Below are 25,847 nucleotides of genomic sequence, written 5' to 3' on the forward strand. Positions count from 1 at the left end.
AGCATTTCAAATCTGCATTGCTACGTATAAAACTTCATAAAAAACATTTATAGTTATTTATAGTATTTTAGTTGTTCTGTATATAATATATGTATTTTAGTAGTGTATTATATCTGAATAGTGTACACATATATATTAGCATTGTAAATAGTGTAATAGTGTAGTGTGTGAATAAATTATTTTTTTGTTACAAAAGGTATTTTTTGTATTAAATATACTATAAACGAGAGACTAACATTAAAAAATACAAAAATAATTTATACAGTATAAATATACTAATAAATAATAAATAACAATAATATAACATTTAATAAAATATTACATTTAAGTAAGCTGACATAATTGCGCGCTTATAGCCACGCGCCGTTTCATCGCAGCGCGCCGCGCCGTATCCCGACGAACGACCGCGCTAGTGGAAGAGCACCACTGGCGTCAACGCATGTCGGGCGAAGATATTTTGCTTTCTGGTTCGGTAAAAACGTCGACCATGCAAACTTCACAGGGGGTTTCTCAAGATAAAAGTCTGCTCTTTCGCGTGGTATAGTTCAATTTTTCGCTGGACCCTTATTTTTTGAGATAAATTCGAAAATATCCGCAAAAATTGGTGCAAAAGTGGTGCATCTCCGTCTTTAATCATTGTTTAAACATGTTTAAACAATCATAATGTATTAATATTGGATGTCACTGTATTCAGGAAAGTCTACAGAATCGTTTGCTGTAAACAACAATTCAATATCTTTTATAATAACATCACAATATTTGTTTAAAGTTGAAAAATATGTTTTTTTTTTCAAAGCCATGATTTTCAAAAACTGGACGTATAGGAAAAAAATTAAAACCAGATTCGGAATCAGCGCAAAAAACTCTATAAGAAGGACCCAACAGTATATTGAAATCACAAAAAAAGTTGAAATTTGTTGGACAGTGTAATTGAATCGTTGGATGTCCGTTAATCCGGTGTACGCGTATATCAAGCTCAGAAATGCGTCCTTAAAGGTTAGCCATTTTTCTAGCCGGCCATCGAATTTTGGAAGATTAATCTTCGGAAGATGAATTCCGATACTGCTAGTGGACGAAGATGGTGCGGGCGTTTCATTCACGATTCTCGCGTTTGAAACTTGCGTGGACTCTAGTCCTTCTAACAATCGTACTGAATTCGCGATTACGTCGTCATATAAGATTGTCGTAGCTTCGCGTTCGGCTTCGGTTTCGTCAAAGTCTTCGTGTTGGCCTAGTTCGTCTTGACAATCGTTAAAACCATCCAAAAATTTTCTGAGTCGGTTGACGCGTTCGCGAAGTTTTGTTCGTTCCATCGCGGAATCTTGATACTCGTCGATGTATTTCGTTAGGATCGTCACTTGTGATTTGAAAACACGCCGTTTATGTTTCAATATGCGGATACGTTGACTCGTCGCGCTCGCGTTAGCCATTATGTATGTCGTAAAGAGTATGGATATGGGGAAATGCCAAAGGAAAATCCTGATTGGTAGATTCAAATTAACGTGCCTACCTTGATCTGATGTACTTAATGTGTAAATGACTTTGAATCGGCTGCTGCCTTCGATTTGAACTGCTGCTTCCAAGACTTCTCAGCGATGACGATAGTTTACAACGTAAGGCTGATTGCTGTTTCCCACAATGTTGTTGGACGGACTGCCAAGTCACTGATAATCCGTTGCAGACCACTGTTCACTATTGTTTGTTACGCGAACTGCACTCACCAAGTCACTGATATCCGGCTCGAAGGACCATTTGTTCGGACGCGCGGTAATTCACGTTGTAATTCCCGGTACCGCCGATTACTACCCGCCAAATTAATTTTGGGTAATAAAGTTAATGTTCGGATATGTCCGTTCGTACTTATAGGATCGCGTTTCGTCCCAGATCTGCTAGCGGATTCATCAGTAAGGCATCTAGCAAATCCTGCCTTATACGCGTAGGATCTCGTCTGATGCGATCCTGATGTTCTTCGCCTTGGCTACTGGGAGACCAAGGAAGAATCTTTTTCGTTACGTCAAATGGAAGTGTCGCGGTGCGAGCTTCGAAAACGACTGACGAAAAAATTGACTTCTAGCCGTCGAACGTTTTCAAAGGTCCCTCTATGTATTCGAGAGGGGGTATTGCGTGAAGAACCTTCTATGTGGTGAGAAGGTGTCGTTGTGAGGACCCTTCTATGTATGCGAGAAGAGTGTTCCTCGAATGGAACAGTTGAAGATCGCCGATTGCCTTTTGATGTGAAACGACCACGGATTTGTTTTGACAAAATAGCATCAACCAAATGAGAACACCATGGTCGCTCGGCGTTTCTTTCCAGAGGCTTCCAAGAAGGCCTGACTGGAAGGCGGAGTGGGTGACACCCGACTCGGGCAACACATACATTGTCTCTGTGATTTGAAACTATCTAAAAGGTAGCGTCTGTATGTGACGGAACAGGTTATGTCTCACTTTTACACGTTTCTGGGCTCATAACCATTGTTAGGGTTGTTCGCGCAATGAAACTATATTCGTATCATGATTAAACATAAGAACATTTAATAATAATTAGGTATATATATATATATATATATATATATAATGTAATACAAATGGCTTAAGTAAGTGATACATGTCTATGAACTGCTATCAACCGACTGAGACGGAATGGCGGGAACGTATCCCATGGGCGCGGTAGACAAAGGAACGCGTACCTAAAGCCGGATCTCTAATTCTGCTTAACGCCTATTGGCGCCGCCATTGCTCATGGACTGAACAATCCTTCAAATAATAAAACTAAAAACAATAATAACTAGAGGGTTATTGTTACTCGCTCGCTTCGCTCGCTCGCGAGTAGGGTTGTTTTTGGTCGCTCGCTTTGCGAGCTCGCGGATAGGACTTGCGAAAGGGTTAGTGGTACGCATGGCTAGTAGTACCTATAGCTATTAATGTTTTTTTGTATTTGGTGTGTGACTCTCCACGAGCTACACAAAGAACTTCCCGATTCGTTAGTTGCAGTATATTATTATCATTATTAAGTGTAATTTTTAAGAAGATTATACGTTTTCAGGGTAATTCAATAGTTTTCTACTTATCAAAATGTTTTCTATATGGCGTCGCATTAAACCAACATCATATGCTCGTTGCTCGCTTGGTTCCTTGTTATAGCATACTAATGTTGCAAAATAAATTGTCTTAATTATTATAGTTTTTCGCAAACGATACAACTCCTCATTATCCGGGTTAGCAGTATTGACCTTGGTTTTCTTCGATACTGTTAATTTAAATTGTCCCAAAATATATAAACCGCGCTCAATTTTGAAACTCTGCTCAGTACTACATACAACATCTGTAAAGGTCGTTTTTCTGATGTTTTAAAATTCAAACATACTTTCTCGTATGTTTGTCCCTGACTTTCATGAATCGTAATCGCTTCAGCAGGAACCACTGGAAATTGACTACGTGTGATTTGATATTTTTCCTCACTCGATAGATTTACATGATTCGAGATTTTTAGTATTGGTGTTAAATTTTGATGAATATTTGCATTTTTCATATAATCACGATAACGAGTTCTTACTTTCACTCCTACTCTGGCCAATTGAAAATCTAACCACAATATAGTCGAAATTTTAGTATTTTCTGGAAAAGTATAATAAATTTTAATATTCCGCATGTGTGTGTGCTCCATTAACCAATCCGTTTTCAACATCAATGTTATTAATAATTATCATATAGTTTATATTAATTTTCAATTTAATCTCAGTTAATAATTCGTTTTGAACTGATTGTTTTTTTAAAGATTGTAATATAAATTTTTTTTGTACTTTCAACGATATTCTTTGAAAATGTATTCTTGGGAGTAGAGATGATTAACTCACTCTTGCATTGGGATAATTTTCGATTATTGTAAGCGGAAACATTAGCGTAAGGTAAAAAAAAAATTTTTTTTTTAAGTAAAAAAATTTTTTTTAATTTAAAAAAAATGAAAAAAATTTTTTTGTGTAATTAAGTTTGTTTCTTCGGTGGAAACTTTCCGTTCTCTCGTATAAATTGCATTGTTGAATGAACTCCTTTCGAAAAAAACTAAAAATCTAAAAAACTACTTGACCAATATGGACCAAAATCTAATCAGCTCTAAGTTACGACGGGGCACATCGATTGCATCATTCATCATTCTGATCGCGTTGTTACTTTTTCAGAAAACGTTAACGAAAAATTTGATACCATAGAAACAGACATACGCACACACACACACACACACACATACGAACATTTTGCTGAAAATAGTCTAAAATGACTGCAATAACCATGAAACGTGAAGATCTGCTAAAAAATCGATTTTCGATTTTCGGGGTCATTACAATAACTTCCCTATAAAATCGGGAAGTTAATTAATATTATTATAGAAGATTCAACAATTATTGTTGAACGCGCACACGCGGAACCGACTTGTCCAATCGATTGTTCGGTTCCAACTAAACGCATTCGTGTCAAGCTGTGAAACATCGAAACATCACGATGAGCGAAACAGAAGACGGTGAAAGAGGGAGAGGTCAATCGAGAGCGAACGTAGAGAAGGACAGCATGTAAACACAGATCGCTCGGCCGATACGTGTAGATGTAAATAAACATCCTAGTTACACAAAATATTTTATTTTATATTTTATTTTTTTTTGTTCTAATAATTATATGATTTGATATGATTTAATATTCCCTTATGCCGTGCATAGAAAGTAGTATAATATATAGTTTCTAATTATTGTTATAACTTTTTCTTAAATGTTAAGATTAAATTGAATGTTATTTAAATATTGATTACGAAAATCGATTTTAAATGGTCCCTGCCTTTCTAGAACATAAAAAAAGTATAGTTAACATTACAGTTAACTATACCACTTACTACTACTAATTTGTAGTAAGTTTTTAAGAGAAACAAGTTCAAATGGCCAAACTGCTGATAAACCATGCGGCTAACAGAAGGGTGAGGGGGAAAACAATCCCACAGTGGCTATAAGGTTTGCCAACAACACGCGGTGAACCAGGCGCGGTCACTCACCCAACTGCTGATCACGCTCGACGCCGCACAGTGGTCTAAAACGCGAAATTTAGTGACATTTTGGTATAACTTCTAAACTAATAAAGATATCGACGTGAAATTTGGGGTGTAGGATACTAGCATGTAATCTTTTTTAATAATGTATAATGTGGTATACTTTTAGTTTATTTAATAGCTTTTTTTACTATTTTTTTAACATATTTACAAATTTAACAACTTTTAGCAAATTTTTTTGAAACGGAATACATTCAACTTAGTCAATATATAATATTATTCTTATAAATTGTTGAGAAATCGCTATTTAAATAAAATTTGTTTCTTGATTTTCCATATCCTCCGGAGAAAGTTTATCTGATCCTTATAAATTCACAATCTATGGTACCTGTATAAAGCACAAAGTGAAATGTAAACAATAATAAATATAATAAATTTAGTTTAGATAAATTATTTATTCTTACTATATTAGTTAACAGTTTTTATGTAATTATCATTGCCTCAGCCTCTGGGTCCAGAGCTCTTGGTTTCTTATTGCTAGACTTTACACGTAAAGATGATATGTACGGATCAGAAGTTAATAATAATTTATGGAATATATCTTCGTTGGTAGCAATTCGAGAAATTTTTCGACTACTTTTATTTCTATAATTTTTAAAATCTTTGTGTCTACATTCCAGGGCCTCCTCAGACAATTGACCAATTGGTAACAATGCGTGTTTTATTATTTGTGTCCCATGAATTAAATGTTTGTGTACTGAGGCCGGCATATAATACCAGCCATAAAGATGTATGAAATGTTTTGCTGTATTAAAAGTGTATTCTTGAAATTTGTCAAGGTCTATTGCAGATGAAGATGAAATGACTTGTAGTATGATGTGAAATTTCTTAATCAATGTTGCATCTATCCCTGTTATACTGGCCGAAAGATCTGAATTTGAAAAAAATTTTCTTGCGGTATTACCATCATTCGATGAACCCCATCCTTGTTTCACTATGTCCACTAGTAATCCCATTTTTTCTCTAAATTGCTGTTGGATATGTTTTTTTCGCTCATCCCGAATTTGTTTCAAATCGGGTGTACTTGCACTCCATTTTTTAAATGGTAAATTATAAGAAACATGTAGTAAGCACTCAAAGCATCTGATCCACGCATGGCGGGCAGAAAGTCCAAATGAATAATTGTTACTGTTGCACACTTTTGAGTTTATGATATCTAAATCGTTCATTTCTGTAGGCTTAGCGTTGCAAATATAGCAACGCATTGCGGATTTTGTATCGGTCAGGACATTGCAAATTTTGCTGTCCACCATTGTAAGAAGCATTACATACTCAACTTGTACATTATTTATTTTAACCGGTTTTAAATTTGCTATTTCGTTCTTAATTGTGTTTATTTCTTCGTCTATAATTTGTTGTGTTTCTTTCGTAAACGCAAATTTGATCGGACGACAGAACCATGTTGAGGACGGTCGCGGATTTTTCCATATGACTTCATCAGTTAATTTATTATGTATTTTTAATGGCACTAGACTGGAAGCAAAAATACTATCGTCACTCATATTAAAATCTGTTTGAATTTGTTTGTACCTCGCTTGTCCTGAAGCACCGTCACATCCCCACTTACACGTTAATACTAATTCCTGATCATTTTCGAAATCACCTACACTTTTTAAAATTCGTTTAGCCGTGACGTTTAGCAAACTTTGTAATTCAACTTTTGCATATTTCTCTGTTATCGTTGTAGTTTCCTTTGGTGTATAACATTTTCTTTTTTCCTTTAATAACGTACAGTACGACGGAAGTTGATTGTTATTATATTGTACAGCTTCATTTCTAAATGCAATATATTGAAATTTGGACAGGTCTGCTGTAAGGAACATACATAGAGCCTTTTCTGCCGAAAACCTTCCTTTTGATGTAGGACCACGTAGCATAGCCGTCATCTTGTCAAAGTCGCATTCATTATTTTCGATGTACTCAAGCAAACGAGCTTTGTGATACATTTTATTCTTTCGAAAGCTCATCTTTGTGGCATTTAATAGTTCCTCTAGTGTAAAAGAATTTACGAGAGATCTAGCCCTTCGTATCTTTTCTCGGCTACTGCAGTCCGATAATGCTTTCCTTCCTTTGTGGATGTGTACAGTGGACGATTCTATTCTAGGAGATTTTGTTGTTGTTGGAATGTGTGATACTATTGCACAGGGATATATGTAATCTCGCTCTAACCATTGTTTGTTACGCTGTAAAAATATTGCTTCTACATAACGAGATTCCACCCATTTCTGTTTCAAATTATAAACAAATTTTCTCAACCCTGCTTTTAATATATTTGAATTTTCGGGTGAAATATTGATTTCTTTACATATTTTCTCATGCAAGAATAGATAATTACTTAAATCTTCCGACGAATTTCTTAGAATCATAAATAAATTCAGATTTGTACGGAACGCCTCCATTCTTAATAAATAACAAATACCTAAATAATAAAGGAAGAAATGTTGAACACGGAAAATAGTTAACGTAATAAATGTCCAACTATTTATGTACTTACCAAATATTAGTAAAACGATATGTTTTATCACGAACGAGATACAGCAAACACAAAATATAAACACAAACAGGCAATAGAAATATAAACGCAATATAACAAACACAAAATATATAACAAATACAAAATATAAATTATTGTAAACAACGTATGGCTCGTGCTGAGTTAAAGTATGTTGCAGTGAGTGTGCGATGATGAACAAAGTGACAATAATATAAGTTTGGAATAGGCGTGAAATTGACGATCGGACAAATGAATTCATCGATAGCATTTTGTTCCGAATATTGGTGGGAGAAACGGTCGCATAAGATGATTGTTTAAAACGTATACAACGTTCAGAGAATTATACTTAATTCTCCTTGTATATTAATATAAACTGTACTAAACGATGGTAATACTGAACTAATGCATACAGTATACTGAGGTACGCACTAAGTATAAACTGCACAAAACAAAATTTAAATAAAAAGGAAAAAATATGGTATACAACGTTCGGAGAATTATACTTAATTCTCCTTGTATATTAATATAAACTGTACTAAACGATGGTAATACTGAACTAATGCATACAGTATACTGAGGTACGCACTAAGTATAAACTGCACAAAACAAAATTTAAATAAAAAGGAAAAAATATGGTATATAACGCTCAAAAAATTGTAGAATAGCATAAAGATTTGAAGTGTTTAGAGTCTAAAGTGTTTCTTAGTTGTCAAGGAGTCCCGACGATGGATGCGAGAACCGTTACGCACAGCTGCACGGACGGCTTTAAACAATAATAACTTTTGATATAGGACGATCTAGGAAATGATTTTTGCACGACTACATAGAGGAAAGAATGCTGAAAATACTCCATTTTGTCAAATTCTATGACCTCTTATGACTCGAAAGATATTCCTTGCGAAGTCTTGATAATTTTGTAAATTTTCTTCATTACATTTAGCGTAACATTTTTAATGCATTACAAATACTAATTTTCAATTGACAAATAGTAATTTACAGCTTAAGGATAAACCTTTCATTTAAAAAAAAATTGGAAGGAAAATATTAAAAAGGATCGTCAGGGCATCTTAAAGAAGAAAAGCAATTTTTTCCATGAGAAAGGCTATCTTCAAAACTTCCAACTTTAACTGTTTGTTACACTAATGGTTTTTATTAAATTTTATTAATATTTTCATTTTCGAGGTTGATGGATATTTAGAAAACAATAAACACTCAACAGATATCTACATGATACAGTTGGTTTTTGGGCAAAATGTCACTAAATTTCGCGTTTTAGACCACTGTGCGCCGCGCCGTTTGACCGGTGATCGCACGAGGACCTTTCTTTTTTTTTTTTTTAAACATGTTTATTGGTTAAATTAGTACAGTCTTATGATTAGTATCAATAAACATTAAAAAACTCCTATAAATTATTGCGAGTGGTACCTAGTTGCTCGCTCGCTTGCGAGTCTCCTAGGTCTACTTTCGAGGACCTTTCTTTCTTTTGAGGCAATGGCACCTCGCCGCTATGACTTGTCATAGCTTGATAATATGTATAAGGGGCTTGTATTTAGCGCGCTAGAAGCGACACACAGTGTTCCAAAACGCCGAAGAACTGGCCATAGGATCATTTTTCGAAGTCAAGAATTTTGATGATGTGAAAATTAGCTTCAACAGAGTTCAAAGAATTTACCATACGCTGTTCTTCGTTGCGTTCTAAACTTTCATCGTCGATTAAACCACTAAATACAGTTGAAATTATATCGTGTTTGGCGTAATTTTAATCAAAGAAATGCCAGAAATAAGTTAGTGAAAGTCCCATAAAAAAATAATGAAAATTAACAAGTTTCAACATAAATGTTGTCACTCTATAACTTCCATGTGAAATCTGCATTTCTTCTATTTTTTTGAGATTTTTTATTTTTTACGAGCAGGATTTTCACTTTAAAAATCTGAAACCAATTGCAAAGTATGTATTTGGGTTTTTGACATGTGACAGATTTTTCTTTATAAACATCAGTAACTAGGGAAAATAGGCAAAAAACTGATTTTTCGATTTTATCTGATACGATTTTATAATTCTTTCAATATTGTACGTACGATTTGAACTTTGTTGGGAAGCTAGAGCAATTCGTTTACTACATGTAGGAAAAGAAATAGTTTACAAAATTGCAAATATGTAATTGGAGAATTGTTGAAAAAATACTAAAATTAGCATTTTCAACTTTTTTATGTGGGCCTATATTGAAAATTTAAAAAATACGTTTTGTCGATCTGTGTCAATTATATGCACTGTGAAAGTTTCATCGAAATAGGTTGAGTCGGGAAAAACGACAGGTATTGAAAGATGTAACAATCCTTAGTGTTACAGATTTTTTCCAATTTAATAGAGATATGTTGGAATATCTGCAAAACTAAGTCGAGTGTTGAAGGATACTAAGAGTGTCCCGGAATATTTTAACGGTCCTCGGGTCGTTGTCATTGACTTCGGTCAGAAGTGGAAGGCCTGCAACCTTCAAATACAAAGAGGCCCTGAGTAATAAATTAAGGGACTTCCCACATCTGTTTTTCCGAGTGGACCCAACAAGGGGTTTTTCTTTCCCCTAAAACTTTCTCTGTAACTTCACTTCAGTTTCGGCTCGCTAACGATACAGGCGTCCTCTGACCAGTTCTTCTTCGGTTAAATAAAGAACAGACAGTTTGAATTCTTGTGCGTTATTTCTGTATTATAAATACCCATTTCCATTAAGATATTTTCAAATTTATTTAATCACATGTATTAGCATTACACTCTTTATTGTACAAGCATGGGTTAATTGTATAATATATGTAAATAAAAAGATTGACATCGATCTATCGATCAGTTCGGCGGTGGATCGACGCGCTCACTTGATCGTTCAGTTCGTCTATTGACACAGCAAAACGATATATGTTTGGAATTACGTGTTCAAATAAATTGTAATAGAACTTTATATTATTGTATAAACAGATGTTGACAAGATTAAAATCAGTAATTGAATGAATAAATGAACGGAAAAACATAAAACATTATAAATAAAAGAACATTAATACTTAGCAACATAAAATCAATAAAAAAGAAAGATATAAACAACAAAGGTCATAGTTAATAAATTCAAAATATCGGTCGTGGACAAAGAATTTGTTTCCTCCTTCTCGAAGCGCCGGAAGCGCCAAGGCGGTGCGCGGGAGAAGCATCATGTCGCTGAGACGCCACAACTACTCCCTCCTCAGAGACCTTCGCAGGTAGCGAAGGGAACGAAACTCTTCGTGGAGACAAACGATGTGACGTTGAGGTTGTTGAAAGTGAAGATCTCCGTGACGGAATAACCGGCGAAGGGTCATGAGACACCGGATCACGTAGCGATGAGGAAGTGGTGGTGCAACAGTTGAAGGAGCAACACCTGGTGAAGTAACTTCCGGCAATGATTGTTGAGTTGGTGTATCATTTGTTTCAAGAAAGGCTGGCTTGAGACAATCCGTTGACACAGTCTTTTCAATCCCACTGAAACGAATCACGAATGTTTTGTTGTCAATTCTTTTAACTACTTCGTGTGGTCCAGTGTACGGTGGGTCCAGAGATTTCCGAATAGAGTCCACTCTTTTGAAAACATGAGAACAGGTGTCTAACTCTTTATGTACAAAGGGACGTAAATTGGAGTGTCTGGAAGCAGGAACAGGTTTAATTTTTCTCATGAGTCCGCGAAGCCTGGAGACAAAAAGAGGAGGTTCAATGGGAGCGTCTGTTTGTACAAAAAATTCTCCAGGAATTCGAAGATTGCATCCAAATAGCATTTCGGAAGGAGACGCTTGTAAATCTTCTTTGAAAACATTACGTAAGCCAAGCAACACCGATGGAAGAATGTCTGGCCAAGGAGTTTTCGGACTACACATTAAAGCAGCCTTGAGAGTACGGTGAAACCTTTCAACCATACCATTTGATTGAGGCTGAAAAGGAGTGGTATGAATTCGCACTGAACCAAGCAATTGAGCAAGAGCAGTAAAAAGGGCTGATTCAAACTGCATTCCTTGATCCGTAGAGATGGTAAGTGGAGATCCAAAATTGGTAATCCAGTTTTCAAAGAAAGCTTTGGCAACAGTATCAGCTTGTTTGTCTTTGATAGGAACAGCTACAGGCCAACGGGTATAACGATCAATAATTGTGAGACAATATTGCATATCTCGCACCAACGGTAGCTTGATGATATCAACATGAATATGATCGAAACGTCCATCAGGAGTTGGGAAATTACCAAGAGCAGTTCGATTATGACGGTTAACCTTAGCACGTTGACAGGCTTCACATGTGCGAGCCCATTGAAGAGAATCTTTTCTTAAACCAGGCCAGAAAAATTTTTCTACAATCATGCGACTAGTTGCTTTTCCACTTGGATGTGAGAGACCGTGTATGAGATCAAAGGCAGTGCGTCTGAGAGATACTGGTAAATATGGTCTTAAGATACCAGTGGATACCTCACACAAAATTTCTTGACCATCCCAAGTCAGTTGTTTAAATTTTAGAACTGGATTATCTTGCAAGTGAATAAGTTCATTGTCTGTGGACTGGGCTTCACTGATGGTGACACCATCCAGAAGAGTTGGCATTGCAATGGCACAAGTACGAGAAAGAGCATCTGCAACAACATTCTCTTCTCCTTTAACATGAACCATCTTCATATTAAACTGCTGAATGTAGTCCAACTGTCTTTGTTGTCTTGGAGATGCTTTATCGGATCTTTGAAATTCTGCAAAAACAAGTGGTTTATGATCATTCTTCACAGTAAAAGATCTTCCTTCCAAGATTCGTCTGAAATATTTGATTGCTGCAAAAACCGCTAGAAGTTCTCGATCATATGTGGCATAACGTTGTTCAATCTCACTTAATTTTCGCGAGAAGAAACCAACGGGTCTCCAAATACTATCTTCCAATTGTTCAAGAACTGCCCCGATGGCTGTGTTGGAGGCATCTGTAGTAAGCATGAGTGGTGCATCATGACTCAAATAAACAGGACTGACCGCCTTAACAATGCTCTTTTTACATTTCAGAAATGCTTGATCTGCATCTAGTGTCCAAGTCAAAAGCTTTTTGGAACACTTGGTGGTTCCTTTAAGGAGATCATTGAGAGGCGCTTGAATGCTTGCAGCACCTGGAATGCAACGTCTATAATAATTGATCATCCCCAGAAAACGTCGAGGCTGGGCATTCGTTTCAGGTTTGGGAAAATCTTCAATGGCCTTGACTTTAGCGGGAGGAGGACGGTAACCTTCTTTGGAAACGTAATAGCCCAGATATGTGACCTCAGACTGCGCGAGAACACATTTCTGGAGATTTATCGACAACTTGGCCTCTCGTAAAGTCTCAAATACAAGTCGAAGATGATGTAAATGTTCTTTGATTGACTTGGACATCACAAAAAGATCATCAAGATAACAACGAACAAACGGCATGGTACGGAACAGCGAATCCATGAAGCGCTGAAAGGTTTGAGCAGCATTCCGTAGGCCATAGGGCATGCCTAGATATTCGAACATGCCCAAAGGAGTTGTAATGGCTGTCTTGGCAATGTCTTCAGAGGCAACCGGAATCTGATGATAAGCTTTTTGCAGATCGATGGTAGTGAAAACAGAACAACCGTGACAATGTTGGAGAAGATCTTCGATGACTGGTAACGGGTAACGATCAGGGATGGTTATTGCGTTTAAACGACGATAGTCACCTGTGGGACGCCACGTCCCATTAGATTTTCGCACCATATGCAGAGGACTGGCCCATTGACTGGATGACGGACGAATGATGCCCCCATCAAGAAGCCTATTGAATTCCGTTTTAGCTGCTGTCAGTAATTCTCCAGAAAGTCTGCGAGGACGCTCGAACACTGGAGGTCCTTCAGTATGAATGCGATGATGAACTAACGGATCCTTTAAATGCGCAGCAGGACTGTTGAAAACGGTAAGATCACTAAACTCTGTAATCAATTTTGAAAATCTAACGAAATTTCGCTGTCTACTAAAGAGACAGAATGCACACAAGCTCGTGCCATACTATCCTCTGCAGCAATAGCAGTCAGTGGATCCATGATACGACGACGTTTGACATCTACTAGAAGACCATAATGAGCTAATAGGTCGGCCCCAGTCATAGCGGAAGTCATCCCCGCAATTAAGAAAGGCCATCTAATTGATCGACGTAGATCAAGGTTAAGTTCGATCATCTGGAGGCCATAAGTCGGAATGGAAGTTGAATTTGCAGCTGACAAAGTGAGTCTTTGAGGACTCAATGGTCTTTTGATAGCTGAACGTGGTATGAGAGAAACAACAGAACCAGAGTCCACCAAAAATCGCATGCCTGATAGTCTGTCATTAACATGAAGGCGATTTTCTTGAAATTTACTGCCGACGTCGGTCGCCTGTACCAGCGCCGGTGTACTTAGTTTTCCGATTGTCCAATATGAGAAACCATAGGTTTGAAAGTACAAGGTTGTTCGCATTTGTGAGCATCCATACCGTATCGTCTATGATAGAAACAGTATCCAACGGTGAGAGGCTTAGGTGAGCGAGTACGAGCCGGACTTCGTCCACGATCATTCCATCGTTGATTTGATCCTCCATTAGATTGACCGGAAACTTTGTCCAAAATTTGACGATTAAGATCTATAAGATGTGTCAAAGAAGTGCTGATAGAGGTGAGTGTCGTCATGTATTCATTCCGATTAGCAGTGGACATAAAAGGAGAATGGTTTCGGCGTGCAGGATATGATGAGCGGGCACGTGCATGAGACTCTACTGCCGAAATTGAAGTGATGGCCGGTGAGCTTCCCATGAGTTCATCAGCAGCGATGGAAAGCTCTTCCAGATCAGCTGCCTTGAAAATTCTTAAAGGACGTTGGATATTTTCAGGAAGCAAATCCAACCACTTAACTCGAAGCAGTTCATCAGAAACACGATCACCTGCTAAAGCCTTCATGCGACGAAGCAGCTGCGAAGTTTTTTTATCACCAAGTTCAAGTTGTGTTAGTAATTTATGTAATTGACGATCTGTAGTGTCTACTAAACGGCGTAAAATAGCTGCCTTGATATTTTCATACTTTCCTGAGTTTGGTGGTGATTTAACTATGTCAGCCACTTCTTGAGCGAGTCTTGATCTAATTTTGATAATACAAGGTTGTATTTTGAATCATCTGAACGTATCTTATAAATCCCGAATGCAGCTTCTACTTGGAAAAACCAAAGTTCTGGATTCGATTTCCAGAAAGGAGGAAGGCGACAACTATTTATAGCACCCACTCCAGGAGCTGTTAGTGTGTTACATACTTCCGGGTCTGAGAAACTGCTTTCAAATGAGTCTCTTCGTCCGGCATTTTCAACTTCAGAAGCAACATGACTCGTCGACGGTTCACGAACCTCCGCTGGATCTTGCTGAGTTTGAATTGGAGGGCGCGATATCGGCATAATTAAGATGTACTATTAAACAGCGTTTTATAAAGATCACGTCGGGGTCACCAGTTTGGAATTACGTGTTCAAATAAATTGTAATAGAACTTTATTATTGTATTATATAAACAGATGTTGACAAGATTAAAATCAGTAATTGAATGAATACATGAACGGAAAAACATAAAACATTATAAATAAAAGAACATTAATACTTAGCAACATAAAATCAATAAAAAAGAAAGATATAAACAACAAAGGTCATAGTTAATAAATTCAAAATATCGGTCGTGGACAAAGAATATGTTTCCTCCTTCTCGAAGCGCCGGAAGCGCCAAGGCGGTGCGCGGGAGAAGCATCATGTCGCTGAGACGCCACATATGTACATAGTATGTAGATGTAGAGGTACGTTGGTGAGTGTAGCGCTGATTCCCACCAATAGAACTGTCGTCAGCTGGGGGGGGGGATCGTAGTGAGATAATGTACCCCCTCTCTGATTACCTTTACCAGTCCACGGCACGGGCACCGTGTGTTAGTCTACGGTCTTTTGGTAGTGGGGGAGTTGGAGTGTTCGCATCGTGCTGGAATAGGATAGTGGAAGAGGAAAAGAAGGGGAATGTGTGAGAGCCGTTCGGCTCTCATCTGGTGACACTGAAAATTCAGTTGTTCTTCGACAGTCGACCAGTAGATATCGTTGGTCGAGATCAGTCGAGATGGATTACAACTATCCACAATGTAAGTTATTTTCTGTATATATTTTCTAGAGAAGAAATATAAGTGTGTAGGGTAAACTGTAATATTGCTGGCACTGTAGTAGTTATTGGCACTTTTGATTCAAAACGGCAAATATTAAAAATTCCCTGGTATAGAAAATCATTTTATATTGCTTCTTATTTATGTTTCAAAGCAACGTTGTAAGTTTTCATAAGAGAGTATGTATTTTGTAATACAAGATTTATGGCTCGTAAAACTGTTTGATTTTGCTGAAAAATCTCTATTGGCTTATAATAATAGCAAGTTTAGCTCGCTTCAAAAAAAGATAATAAGATTTTCACTACGATTTTGTATTAGGTTGCCAATCATTCTACAGTTTACCCCCTATATACTATTTATATACTAATAATCCAACATCAAATTTGTTTCCTAATTACTGTTGGGTGGTTCTCATAGAGTTTTTTGCGCTGATTCCGAATGTGTCCTTGATTTTTCTTCTACACGCATAATTGTTGAGAAACATGACTTAAAAAAGGTATCATATTTTTTAAGTTTAAACAAATATTGTGGTGTTATTATAAAAGATATTAAATTGTTCTTTACAGCAAAAGATTTTGTAGACTTTCCTGAATACAGTGATACCTAATATTAATACATTATGATTGTTTAAACATGTTTACTAAATATGATTATTTTTCAAAGTCACGTTTCTCAAAAACTGTGCGTATAGGAAAAAAATTAAAAACAGCTTCGGAATCAGCGAAAAAACTCTATAAGAACCACCCAACAGTAATTAGGAAACATAAAAAAAGTTGAAATTTGTCGGACAGTGTAATCATTGAATTTTATTTGTTTCATTTGCAGTGCCAATTGTATTGTGGGAGAGGCGTGTGGCATTTTTGCCAAGACCAATGCCGCCACCACCGCAGCCGTATCCGCCACCGCCACTGCCGTCTCCGCCACCGCCACCGCCGTCGCCACCGCCGTCGCCTCCGCCGCCGGTAGCTGATTGGCCACCACTGCTGCCGACACAAAAAATGGTCAGTTAAAAAAAATTTGCAATACATTGTTGCTTGCAGTCATTGTATTTATGTTTGAACTGTGCCGGTGCTTCGGCCACGCGATCCGTATTTGCATGCTATCCTTCTCTACGTTCGGCTTTTCTTTGAACTCCCGGCGTGGTCGACGCAGTCATAAAAAAATAATGTCGGCGATCACTACCTGTGTAGAACACAGTCGTTTCCCAAAAAAACGTACATTTCATGTTCGTGCCTGCATTTAAAATTTTAACCACTTACGACATTTCTAGCGAGAACGGCGACGGGAGCTCCGCCGCAACCGCCGCCTTGAGGCCCGCAACCGCCTCTTTGAGGCACAAAACGAGGTGTGGCGGCTGCAGCAGTTGCTGCACCAGCAACAGCAGCAGCAGCCGCAGAAACAGCAGCAACAACAACAGCAGCAGCTGGGGGTGGACCGGCGTGGCCGCGGCCGTGGCCGTGGTACCGAACGAGGCGGCCGCGGAGGCGTAGGCGGCCACGGGAAAAAAAAATTTATCACATTAATTATTACAATTGTCACTACTGAACTTGAAGTCATTAAAGTTTTATAAAAAAATTATTGTTACAATTATAATTACGCTCCTCGCGCATCCCCATCCTTTCAATTGTACCCTCCCTTCACTCTTCAACCCTCCTAATCTACTCCTCCCCTCCTCCCTCATCATCGAACACTTCCCACATTCTTACTTGCCATCCACATTCTTCATCGACCCTCATGCACTCTTCCCATATACAGCATCTCCCTGTCCGTCGCAGCCCTGCAGGAGATACTAGGATGTCTCTATCCTTATCCTAGTTCATTCGTCGTATGATCAATTCGTAGCTCGATCGGAGGCATTCTCGAGAGATCCCCCCACTTGCCCGCCCGCGGGTCTCGCTCCCAGTGGCTGCCATACCAGTGCTCGCAGCACTAGGGTCGCTACGGGGAGCGAGACGCGCGGGCGGGACGTCGGAAAGCGCGTAGCGAAACAGAAAATCTTGGAATACGAATTGTTCAGTATTATAACGATGAACTCTTTCAGATTTCCTGTAGCGAAGAAGCAATATTTTTGGATGCTCTTTGCGTTGAAATGTTCTCCGTGTTATTTCGGATCCACGTACAAAGTCCTATTTTTGGAAACTGTACTGATAAAATTTTCTATAATGTAACGAGTGTGTTTCGTCGACGTTCGGTTTCCTCGCGTCCGTGCTCCTTGGTGCTGAACTGCTCGCCGATACAGGGTTCTAAACGACGAAGGGAGTGAACGGCGCGAGGAACGGAATCGGTACGGGTGAAATAACTGACGAGTCGGTTGCGGGCAAATATAATTATGCTCGCTGTCTTTCAGACGCGTAAGATACGGTGCCTCAGGACACGGTGTCTCAGGATACGGTGCCTCAGGATACGGTGCGCGATGTTAATGCTACGGTGCCCGTGATTTTAGATCGTGTGACCGTGAGGGTGCTACCTGAACCTGTAAGTGGTGTAGGACGCATGCAGAATGGACAGGAGTAGAGTTAGATCACGACTGTCGTCGTGATCTCCCCACCTAGGCCGGGTTTTCGTGGTCCTTCGATGTCCGTGACGCACGGGTCATCGAAGTACCTCCGGACAGTCGTTCAGGGAGTTCGGTCAAGGTGACACACCTTGTCTTGCTCGACTGGCCTCGTGGGCGACTCGCCTCACGAGGGTGACTTTCTAGGTGGTTCTTAGGCGACGCCGAAGGGTGACGCACCACTTCTAGTTCGGCCGATTTCGTGGACGACGCGTCTCACGGAATTTACCGGCGGCTCACCGGGTATGTTCGAGGTGGAGTACAACTCGCACCAGCGGAGAGACAGGATAACTGGACAGGTGGTTCTCCGACGAAGTCAAAGGGTGACGCACCGCTTCTTGTTCGTCGGCTCTCGGAGGCGACGCGCCTAGCGAAAGTGTCCGGTGACGCACCGGGTGTTTCGAGGTAGAGCACGGCTCGTACCAGCGGAGATACAGGATAACGGGACAGGAGGTTCTCCGACGAATTCGAAGGGTGACGCACCACTTCTTGGTCGACGGCTCTCAGAGGCGACGCGCCTAGCGAAAGAGACCGGTGACGCACCGGGTGTTTCGAGGTGGAGCACGGCTCGCACCAGCGGAGGTACAGGATAACTGAACAGGAGGTTCTCCGACGAAGTCAAAGGGTGACGCACCACTTCTTGTTCGTCGGCTCTCGGAGGCGGCGCGCCTGGCGAAAGTGACCGGTGACGCACCGGGTGTTCGAGGTGGAGCACGGCTCTCTCCAGCGGAACCAGGATGCCGATAACCAGGAGGTTCGCACGGCGAACGACTCGGAGTCGACGGTGAATACGTGGACGACGGTTGCAGGTAGTATACTCGGAGCACTGGAATATCGCACGAGGTGATTCCCGGATGGCTACTGGTAGACTCAGGTGATTCTAGTCTGTTCGCGACGGCTTTTATAGGGATGGTTTGGTGGTAAGGGACGGTGGTGCGGTGCGGTATTTTGATGATGACGTATACCTTCTTATGATCAGTATTTTGGAATTTGATTTTGGATTCCGTTGGGCTCCGGGTCTAGGTACGGTGAGCGTGCGGTACAGGCGGTGTTGTGTTGACAGGAGGCCGGCGGTACGTTCCTCGATTCGCGTCGTCGTGTATAACCGGTGGAGGTTTGCTAGGGGTTTGTTCGTAACAGGCCTACGTTATGTAGGTCTGTTACAATAAAAACGTACGCTATTATTGTTTATGAAGTTTCAAAACAACATTTCTCTTTAGACTTTTTGGCTGTAGGCTTTAGTTTACGAGATTATCGCGATAAACTTTACTTGTAAATCCATGGGATCGATGTACTACTAGCTTCTATCCGATTTCAATGAGCTTTGGATATGTGGTCAAGACCATTATTCTGAACAACATTTCTCTTTAGACTTTTTGGCTGTAGGCTTTAGTTTACGAGATTATCGCGAGAAGCTTTACTTGTAAATTCATTATGGGTGTTCATGATAGCGGACACGGCCTGCTAATGTCTCCGAAACTAAAGCCGACCGTCAACCATTTCAAAGGAAAAAGATATTTAAAACGTCGAGTTTTATAACATTATGTAAAGGTCATTGAAATCGATGAAGACCCGGATCATCCTTACCCGACTTACGGCAACTTTACCCGAACGAGAAAAGAGGCACAGAAACTGATTGTTTTAAAAACTTACTTATTCAGCCGTAAATCCATTTGCTGCTTCGAAATGTGTGTCAATGGGTCATCACGGTGACGAACTGCACAGGTGTCTTCAGGTATACGACAGTACCGCAATCCAAGGGGCGTACAGCCAAGTCAACGAACTGCACACCTGGTGGTAGATAGCAGGTATACGACACCCTGACGGATACGCGGTCAACGATCTGAACTTTTCACTTTCACTTTCAAATCGATAAATAAATCACATGTTTTTTTCACACAGATGCACTAAGAACAAAGTCAAATCCAAGGGCTGCAAATGGAGGGCAGCACGGCAAGTGCGTCCAGGTCAACGCACCTGTCACTTCCGCACGTACCAGGTAGTTCCTACGTTATTCCTGCGTTAAATATTTGGGGCCCTGAAAAGGGCCGGTTACAATTGGACTCAACGCCTTAATTGTTCAAAATGTCCTCCGTTTTGTTCAATGCATAATCTCGCTCGCCGGATCGTCTCCCGCATGACGCCGCGAAGGGTGGCCGGCGTTATGTTCGCGATGGCACCTTGAAGTCGTGCCACCATCTCCTCAGGCGTGGTTAACGGGCGCTTGTAGACCTTATCCTGTGAAATGATATTTATAAAAGAAAAACAACACGTAAGTATACACGTATACGATAACGATTAAAAAATACCCGAAGAAATAAATGAAAATTGAAATTACCTTCAAGTAGCCCCAGAGGAAAAAATCCAGCGGATTGAGATCAGGTGACCGTGGGGGCCACGCAACAGGACCACCGCGGCCGATCCACCTGTCCTGGAAGGCTTCATTCTAATGGGCGCGGACATTTGCGGCGTAATGCGCTGGCGCACCGTCCATTTGAAAATACATGTTCTGCCGGATCGCATAAGGAACATCGTCCATGAGATCCGGCAGAGCATGTTCTAAAAATGTCAGGAACGCTGGGCCGTTCAGTCTATCAGGTAGCATGTACGGCCCGATAACATGCTCGCCACAAATACCGGCCCATAAGTTGACCGACCAGCGGGTCTGTGATGCGCGTTGCCGAACTGCCATCGGATTCTCGACGCTCCACATATGCAAATTGTGGCCGTTGAAGCACCCTTCTCTTGTGAAGAGTGATTCGTCGGTCCACAATATGCACGGGAGGAACGCCGGATTTCGTGACACTTCATCCAACAGCCACCTGCAATACTCAAGCCGCCGGTTGAAATCCGCTGGTAGCAATTCTTGCACCCGCACAAATTTGTATGGGTGCATCGATTCGTCCCTCAAAATTCTGTGGACACTCGACCGGCTGATACTGTGTAGAACAACAACATTATTTAAATAACATTTCTTTTCGCTTTAATGAAATATCATAGCGGTGTACTTTGACTTACCCTGTTTGGCGACTGACGTCGCGCACGCTTACGGTGCCATCCTCTTCCACCATTTCTCGGACACAATCCACATTCCGCATGGATCTCGTTGTTCTTCCTCTTCCGGTGTCCGGTCTAGGGCGATCGAAACACCCCCTCGAATATAACCGGTTCGCCAAACGCCGGATGTAATTCGGTGACGAGACTCGGATGTATGGCCGCTCTCGCCTGATACACCTGAACGTGGCATCAGCATTGCCCCCGCAGCGGCCGTAACCGAGAATGATATGAAAATTTTCTTGCGAACTGAGCATGATGCGACAGAGACTTCGACTGACTGCAGCTTCCCAAAAAAGCTGCGAACACCCCCGAATATCCCCATCACGAAGGAAAACTGAGGATAAAGAAACATTCTAAAAAGCCACATGTTTTGCAGCAGTTGAAAGTGCAACAGTGTGTCTCTTGCCTTTCCTCCACGATAGAAAACAGGGATCCTCGTCTCCGCGGAAGGGATCGTGCCATAAATCAGAAATCTGCAGTTACTCGGGAGTGTCCGCTGGATACCGGAACGGAAAAATTTTCTCCTGCACATGTCGAGTTTACGAATTCTTTTCCGGCCGTGCAATTAAGTCCCAAAAGATTTCTGGTGTGCGCCGCTTGATCTTTACCCGCGACGTCTGAGGCACGATGCAGGACTTTCGAACGATAGAAAACAGGGGTCCTCGTCTCCGCGGAAGGGATCGAGTCATAAATCAGAACTCTGCAGTGTCCGTGGAACACGGTAATGAAAACTTTACACCTCTTGAAGATGTCAATACATACGTATGATTTCTCCTCTATTAAAACTAACGAAAGAATTAACATTCACTTTAGTTTCTATTTCTAGCAATCAATGCAGACAATTTTTATTTTGCATATCATTACATTTGCATTTGCATGTCGAGAAATAAGGAAATGTCAAATTTAAGAATGCAAATGTAATGAATAGACTGCGGATCTTTATGCAAAATAAAAATTGTCTGCATTGATTGCTAGAAATAGAAACTAAATTGAATGTTAATTCTTTCGTTAGTTTTAATAGAGGAGAAATCATAAGTATGTATTGACATCTTCAAGAGGTGTAAATTTTTCTTTACCGTGTTCCACGGACACTGCAGAGTTCTGATTTATGACTCGATCCCTTCCGCGGAGACGAGGACCCCTGTTTTCTATCGTTCGAAAGTCCTGCATCGTGCCTCAGACGTCGCGGGTAAAGATCAAGCGGCGCACACCAGAAATCTTTTGGGACTTAATTGCACGGCCGGAAAAGAATTCGTAAACTCGACATGTGCAGGAGAAAATTTTTCCGTTCCGGTATCCAGCGGACACTCCCGAGTAACTGCAGATTTCTGATTTATGGCACGATCCCTTCCGCGGAGACGAGGATCCCTGTTTTCTATCGTGGAGGAAAGGCAAGAGACACACTGTTGCACTTTCAACTGCTGCAAAACATGTGGCTTTTTAGAATGTTTCTTTATCCTCAGTTTTCCTTCGTGATGGGGATATTCGGGGGTGTTCGCAGCTTTTTTGGGAAGCTGCAGTCAGTCGAAGTCTCTGTCGCATCATGCTCAATTCGCAAGAAAATTTTCATATCATTCTCGGTTACGGCCGCTGCGGGGGCAATGCTGATGCCACGTTCAGGTGTATCAGGCGAGAGCGGCCATACATCCGAGTCTCGTCACCGAATTACATCCGGCGTTTGGCGAACCGGTTATATTCGAGGGGGTGTTTCGATCGCCCTAGACCGGACACCGGAAGAGGAAGAACAACGAGATCCATGCGGAATGTGGATTGTGTCCGAGAAATGGTGGAAGAGGATGGCACCGTAAGCGTGCGCGACGTCAGTCGCCAAACAGGGTAAGTCAAAGTACACCGCTATGATATTTCATTAAAGCGAAAAGAAATGTTATTTAAATAATGTTGTTGTTCTACACAGTATCAGCCGGTCGAGTGTCCACAGAATTTTGAGGGACGAATCGATGCACCCATACAAATTTGTGCGGGTGCAAGAATTGCTACCAGCGGATTTCAACCGGCGGCTTGAGTATTGCAGGTGGCTGTTGGATGAAGTGTCACGAAATCCGGCGTTCCTCCCGTGCATATTGTGGACCGACGAATCACTCTTCACAAGAGAAGGGTGCTTCAACGGCCACAATTTGCATATGTGGAGCGTCGAGAATCCGATGGCAGTTCGGCAACGCGCATCACAGACCCGCTGGTCGGTCAACTTATGGGCCGGTATTTGTGGCGAGCATGTTATCGGGCCGTACATGCTACCTGATAGACTGAACGGCCCAGCGTTCCTGACATTTTTAGAACATGCTCTGCCGGATCTCATGGACGATGTTCCTTATGCGATCCGGCAGAACATGTATTTTCAAATGGACGGTGCGCCAGCGCATTACGCCGCAAATGTCCGCGCCCATTTGAATGAAGCCTTCCAGGACAGGTGGATCGGCCGCGGTGGTCCTGTTGCGTGGCCCCCACGGTCACCTGATCTCAATCCGTTGGATTTTTTCCTCTGGGGCTACTTGAAGGTAATTTCAATTTTCATTTATTTCTTCGGGTATTTTTTAATCGTTATCGTATACGTGTATACTTACGTGTTGTTTTTAACTTCCCGATTTTATAGGGAAGTTATTGTAATGACCCCGAAAATCGAAAATCGATTTTTTAGCAGATCTACACGTTTCAAGGTCATTGCAGACATATTAGACTATTTTCAGCAAAATGTTCGTGTGTGTGTGTGTGTGTGTGTGTGTGTGTGCGTGCGTATGGCCGTTTCTATGTAATCAAATTTTTCGTTAACGTTTTCAGAAAAAGTAACAACGCGATCAGGATGATGAATGATGCAATCGATGTGCCCCGCTGTAACTTAGAGCTGATTAGATTTTGGTCCATTTTGGTCAAGTAGTTTTTTAGTTTTTTTAGTTTTTTTCGAAAGAAGTTCATTCAACAATGCAATTTATACGAGAGAACGGAAAGTTTCCACCGAAGAAACAAACGTAATTATACAAAAAATTTTTTTTTCAATTTTTAAAAAAAAAAAATTTTTTTTGTCTTACGTCGAATTTTACGCTTACAATAATCGAAAATTATCCCAATGCAAGAGTGAGTTAATCATCTCTACTGCCGAGAATACATTTTCGAAGAATATCGATGAAAGTACAAAAAAAATGTATATTACAATCTTTAAAAACACAATCAGTTCAAAACGAATTATTAACTGATATTAAATTGAAAATTAATATAAACTATATGATAATTATTATTAATAACATTGATGTTGAAAACGGATTGGTTAATGGAGCACACATGCGGAATATTAAAATTTATTACTTTTCAAGAAAATACTAAAATTCCGTCTATATTTTGGTTAGATTTTCAATTGGCCAGAGTAGGAGTGAAAGTAAGAACTCGTTATCGTGATTATATGAAAAATGCCAATATTGATCATTTAGCACCAATAATAAATATATCGAATCAAGTAAATATGTCGAGAGAGGAAAAATATCAAATCACACGTAGTCAATTTCCAGTGGTTCCTGCTGAAGCGATTACGATTCATAAAAGTCAGGGACAAACATACGAGAAAGTATGTTTGGATTTTAAAAAATCAGAAAGGCGAACTTTTCAAATTTTGTATGTAGCACTGAGCAGAGTTTCAAAATTGAGCGCGGTTTATATATCTTGGGACAATTTAAATTAACAGTATCGAAGAAAACCAAGATCAATACTGCAAACCCGGATAATGAGGAGTTGTATCGTTTGCGTAAAACTAATTAAGACAATTTATTTTGCAACATTAGTGTTGTAATTTTAGGTTAAGAAGTTTTGGTTTGTGAAACACACTTGATATATTTGAAGGAACACATACATTTTATGTTGAACAGAAAAAGATTTTGTCGTCAAAGAGACGAACCTCAATATAACTCAATATAACTTTTCTTGTATAATATTTCGAACAATCGTGCGTTCTTTTCTCACACGCGCTTCTACGCAACTCTTTATATCACGCATTTCTGAGAACGAGTAATCTTTGCTCACTGGATGGCGCCACGAGTATTGGAGATCGGTAACATAGAAAATTCATGATATATATATTTACCTCTTACATTCAACACGCCTCCTTAAATCTATAATCTTGAACTTTCTATAAACATTCATAAAATGATCGCAACTACGCATTCAGTCTTATTCTCAAAGTAACTTACATTAATTAGCTTATGTTCTAATTTTACATGTTAATCGTATTTCTTAACTTAACTACTTCAAATCAATCTCAACGCTTTTCTCATTTTCAAAAATTTCGCTTTATCCAAGCTCTTGGTTAACATATCCGCTAAATTTGATTGTGAGTCGATTTTTACAATATCAATTGTCCCATTTTCATAATTTTCATTAATATAGTGAAATTGTACTTCGATGTGTTTAGAGTTCTTAGTAAAATTTCCAAACTTTGCGATCGCAATCGCACCTGAGTTATCTTCATACAT

The 25,847-nt window shown here is 40.0% G+C and overlaps 1 protein-coding gene and 1 long non-coding RNA gene across 6 annotated transcripts in view; both read left to right on the top strand.

Moving 5' to 3' along the window:
- LOC143217505 (uncharacterized) overlaps positions 1-25,847 on the top strand; it is a 127,787-nt gene that overhangs the window by 60,881 nt on the left and 41,059 nt on the right. The window lies entirely within an intron of this gene.
- Positions 443-20,662, top strand: LOC143217504 (uncharacterized). 5 transcript variants are annotated; one of them, XM_076441872.1, is made up of 9 exons: positions 443-11,622; positions 11,702-12,019; positions 12,099-12,549; positions 12,624-13,527; positions 13,633-14,260; positions 14,328-14,587; positions 14,827-15,743; positions 16,587-16,762; positions 17,032-20,662. In XM_076441872.1, the coding sequence occupies exons 7-9, from the start codon at positions 15,722-15,724 to the stop codon at positions 17,329-17,331; spliced, it is 498 nt and encodes a 165-aa protein (XP_076297987.1). In that variant the 5' UTR covers positions 443-11,622; positions 11,702-12,019; positions 12,099-12,549; positions 12,624-13,527; positions 13,633-14,260; positions 14,328-14,587; positions 14,827-15,721; the 3' UTR covers positions 17,332-20,662. The 5 variants fall into 5 exon arrangements, with proteins under 5 accessions (XP_076297987.1, XP_076297986.1, XP_076297985.1 ...); XM_076441871.1 differs by having other exon boundaries at positions 12,624-13,026; positions 13,185-14,260; XM_076441870.1 differs by having other exon boundaries at positions 444-11,622; positions 13,591-14,260.

This window comes from Lasioglossum baleicum, chromosome 17 (assembly GCF_051020765.1).
Source record: "Lasioglossum baleicum chromosome 17, iyLasBale1, whole genome shotgun sequence".
NCBI classification, from domain to species: Eukaryota; Metazoa; Arthropoda; class Insecta; order Hymenoptera; family Halictidae; genus Lasioglossum; species Lasioglossum baleicum.

What these genes read in the sequence shown, in the direction of transcription:
- LOC143217504 (XM_076441872.1), top strand. Translation starts at nt 15,722, where the DNA reads ATGGATTACAACTATCCACAAT. An exon ending in GGATTACAACTATCCACAAT is followed by an intron (nt 15,744 to 16,586) that starts GTAAGTTATTTT and finishes TTTCATTTGCAG; the next exon opens with TGCCAATTGTATTGTGGGAG. An exon ending in TGCTGCCGACACAAAAAATG is followed by an intron (nt 16,763 to 17,031) that starts GTCAGTTAAAAA and finishes CGACATTTCTAG; the next exon opens with CGAGAACGGCGACGGGAGCT.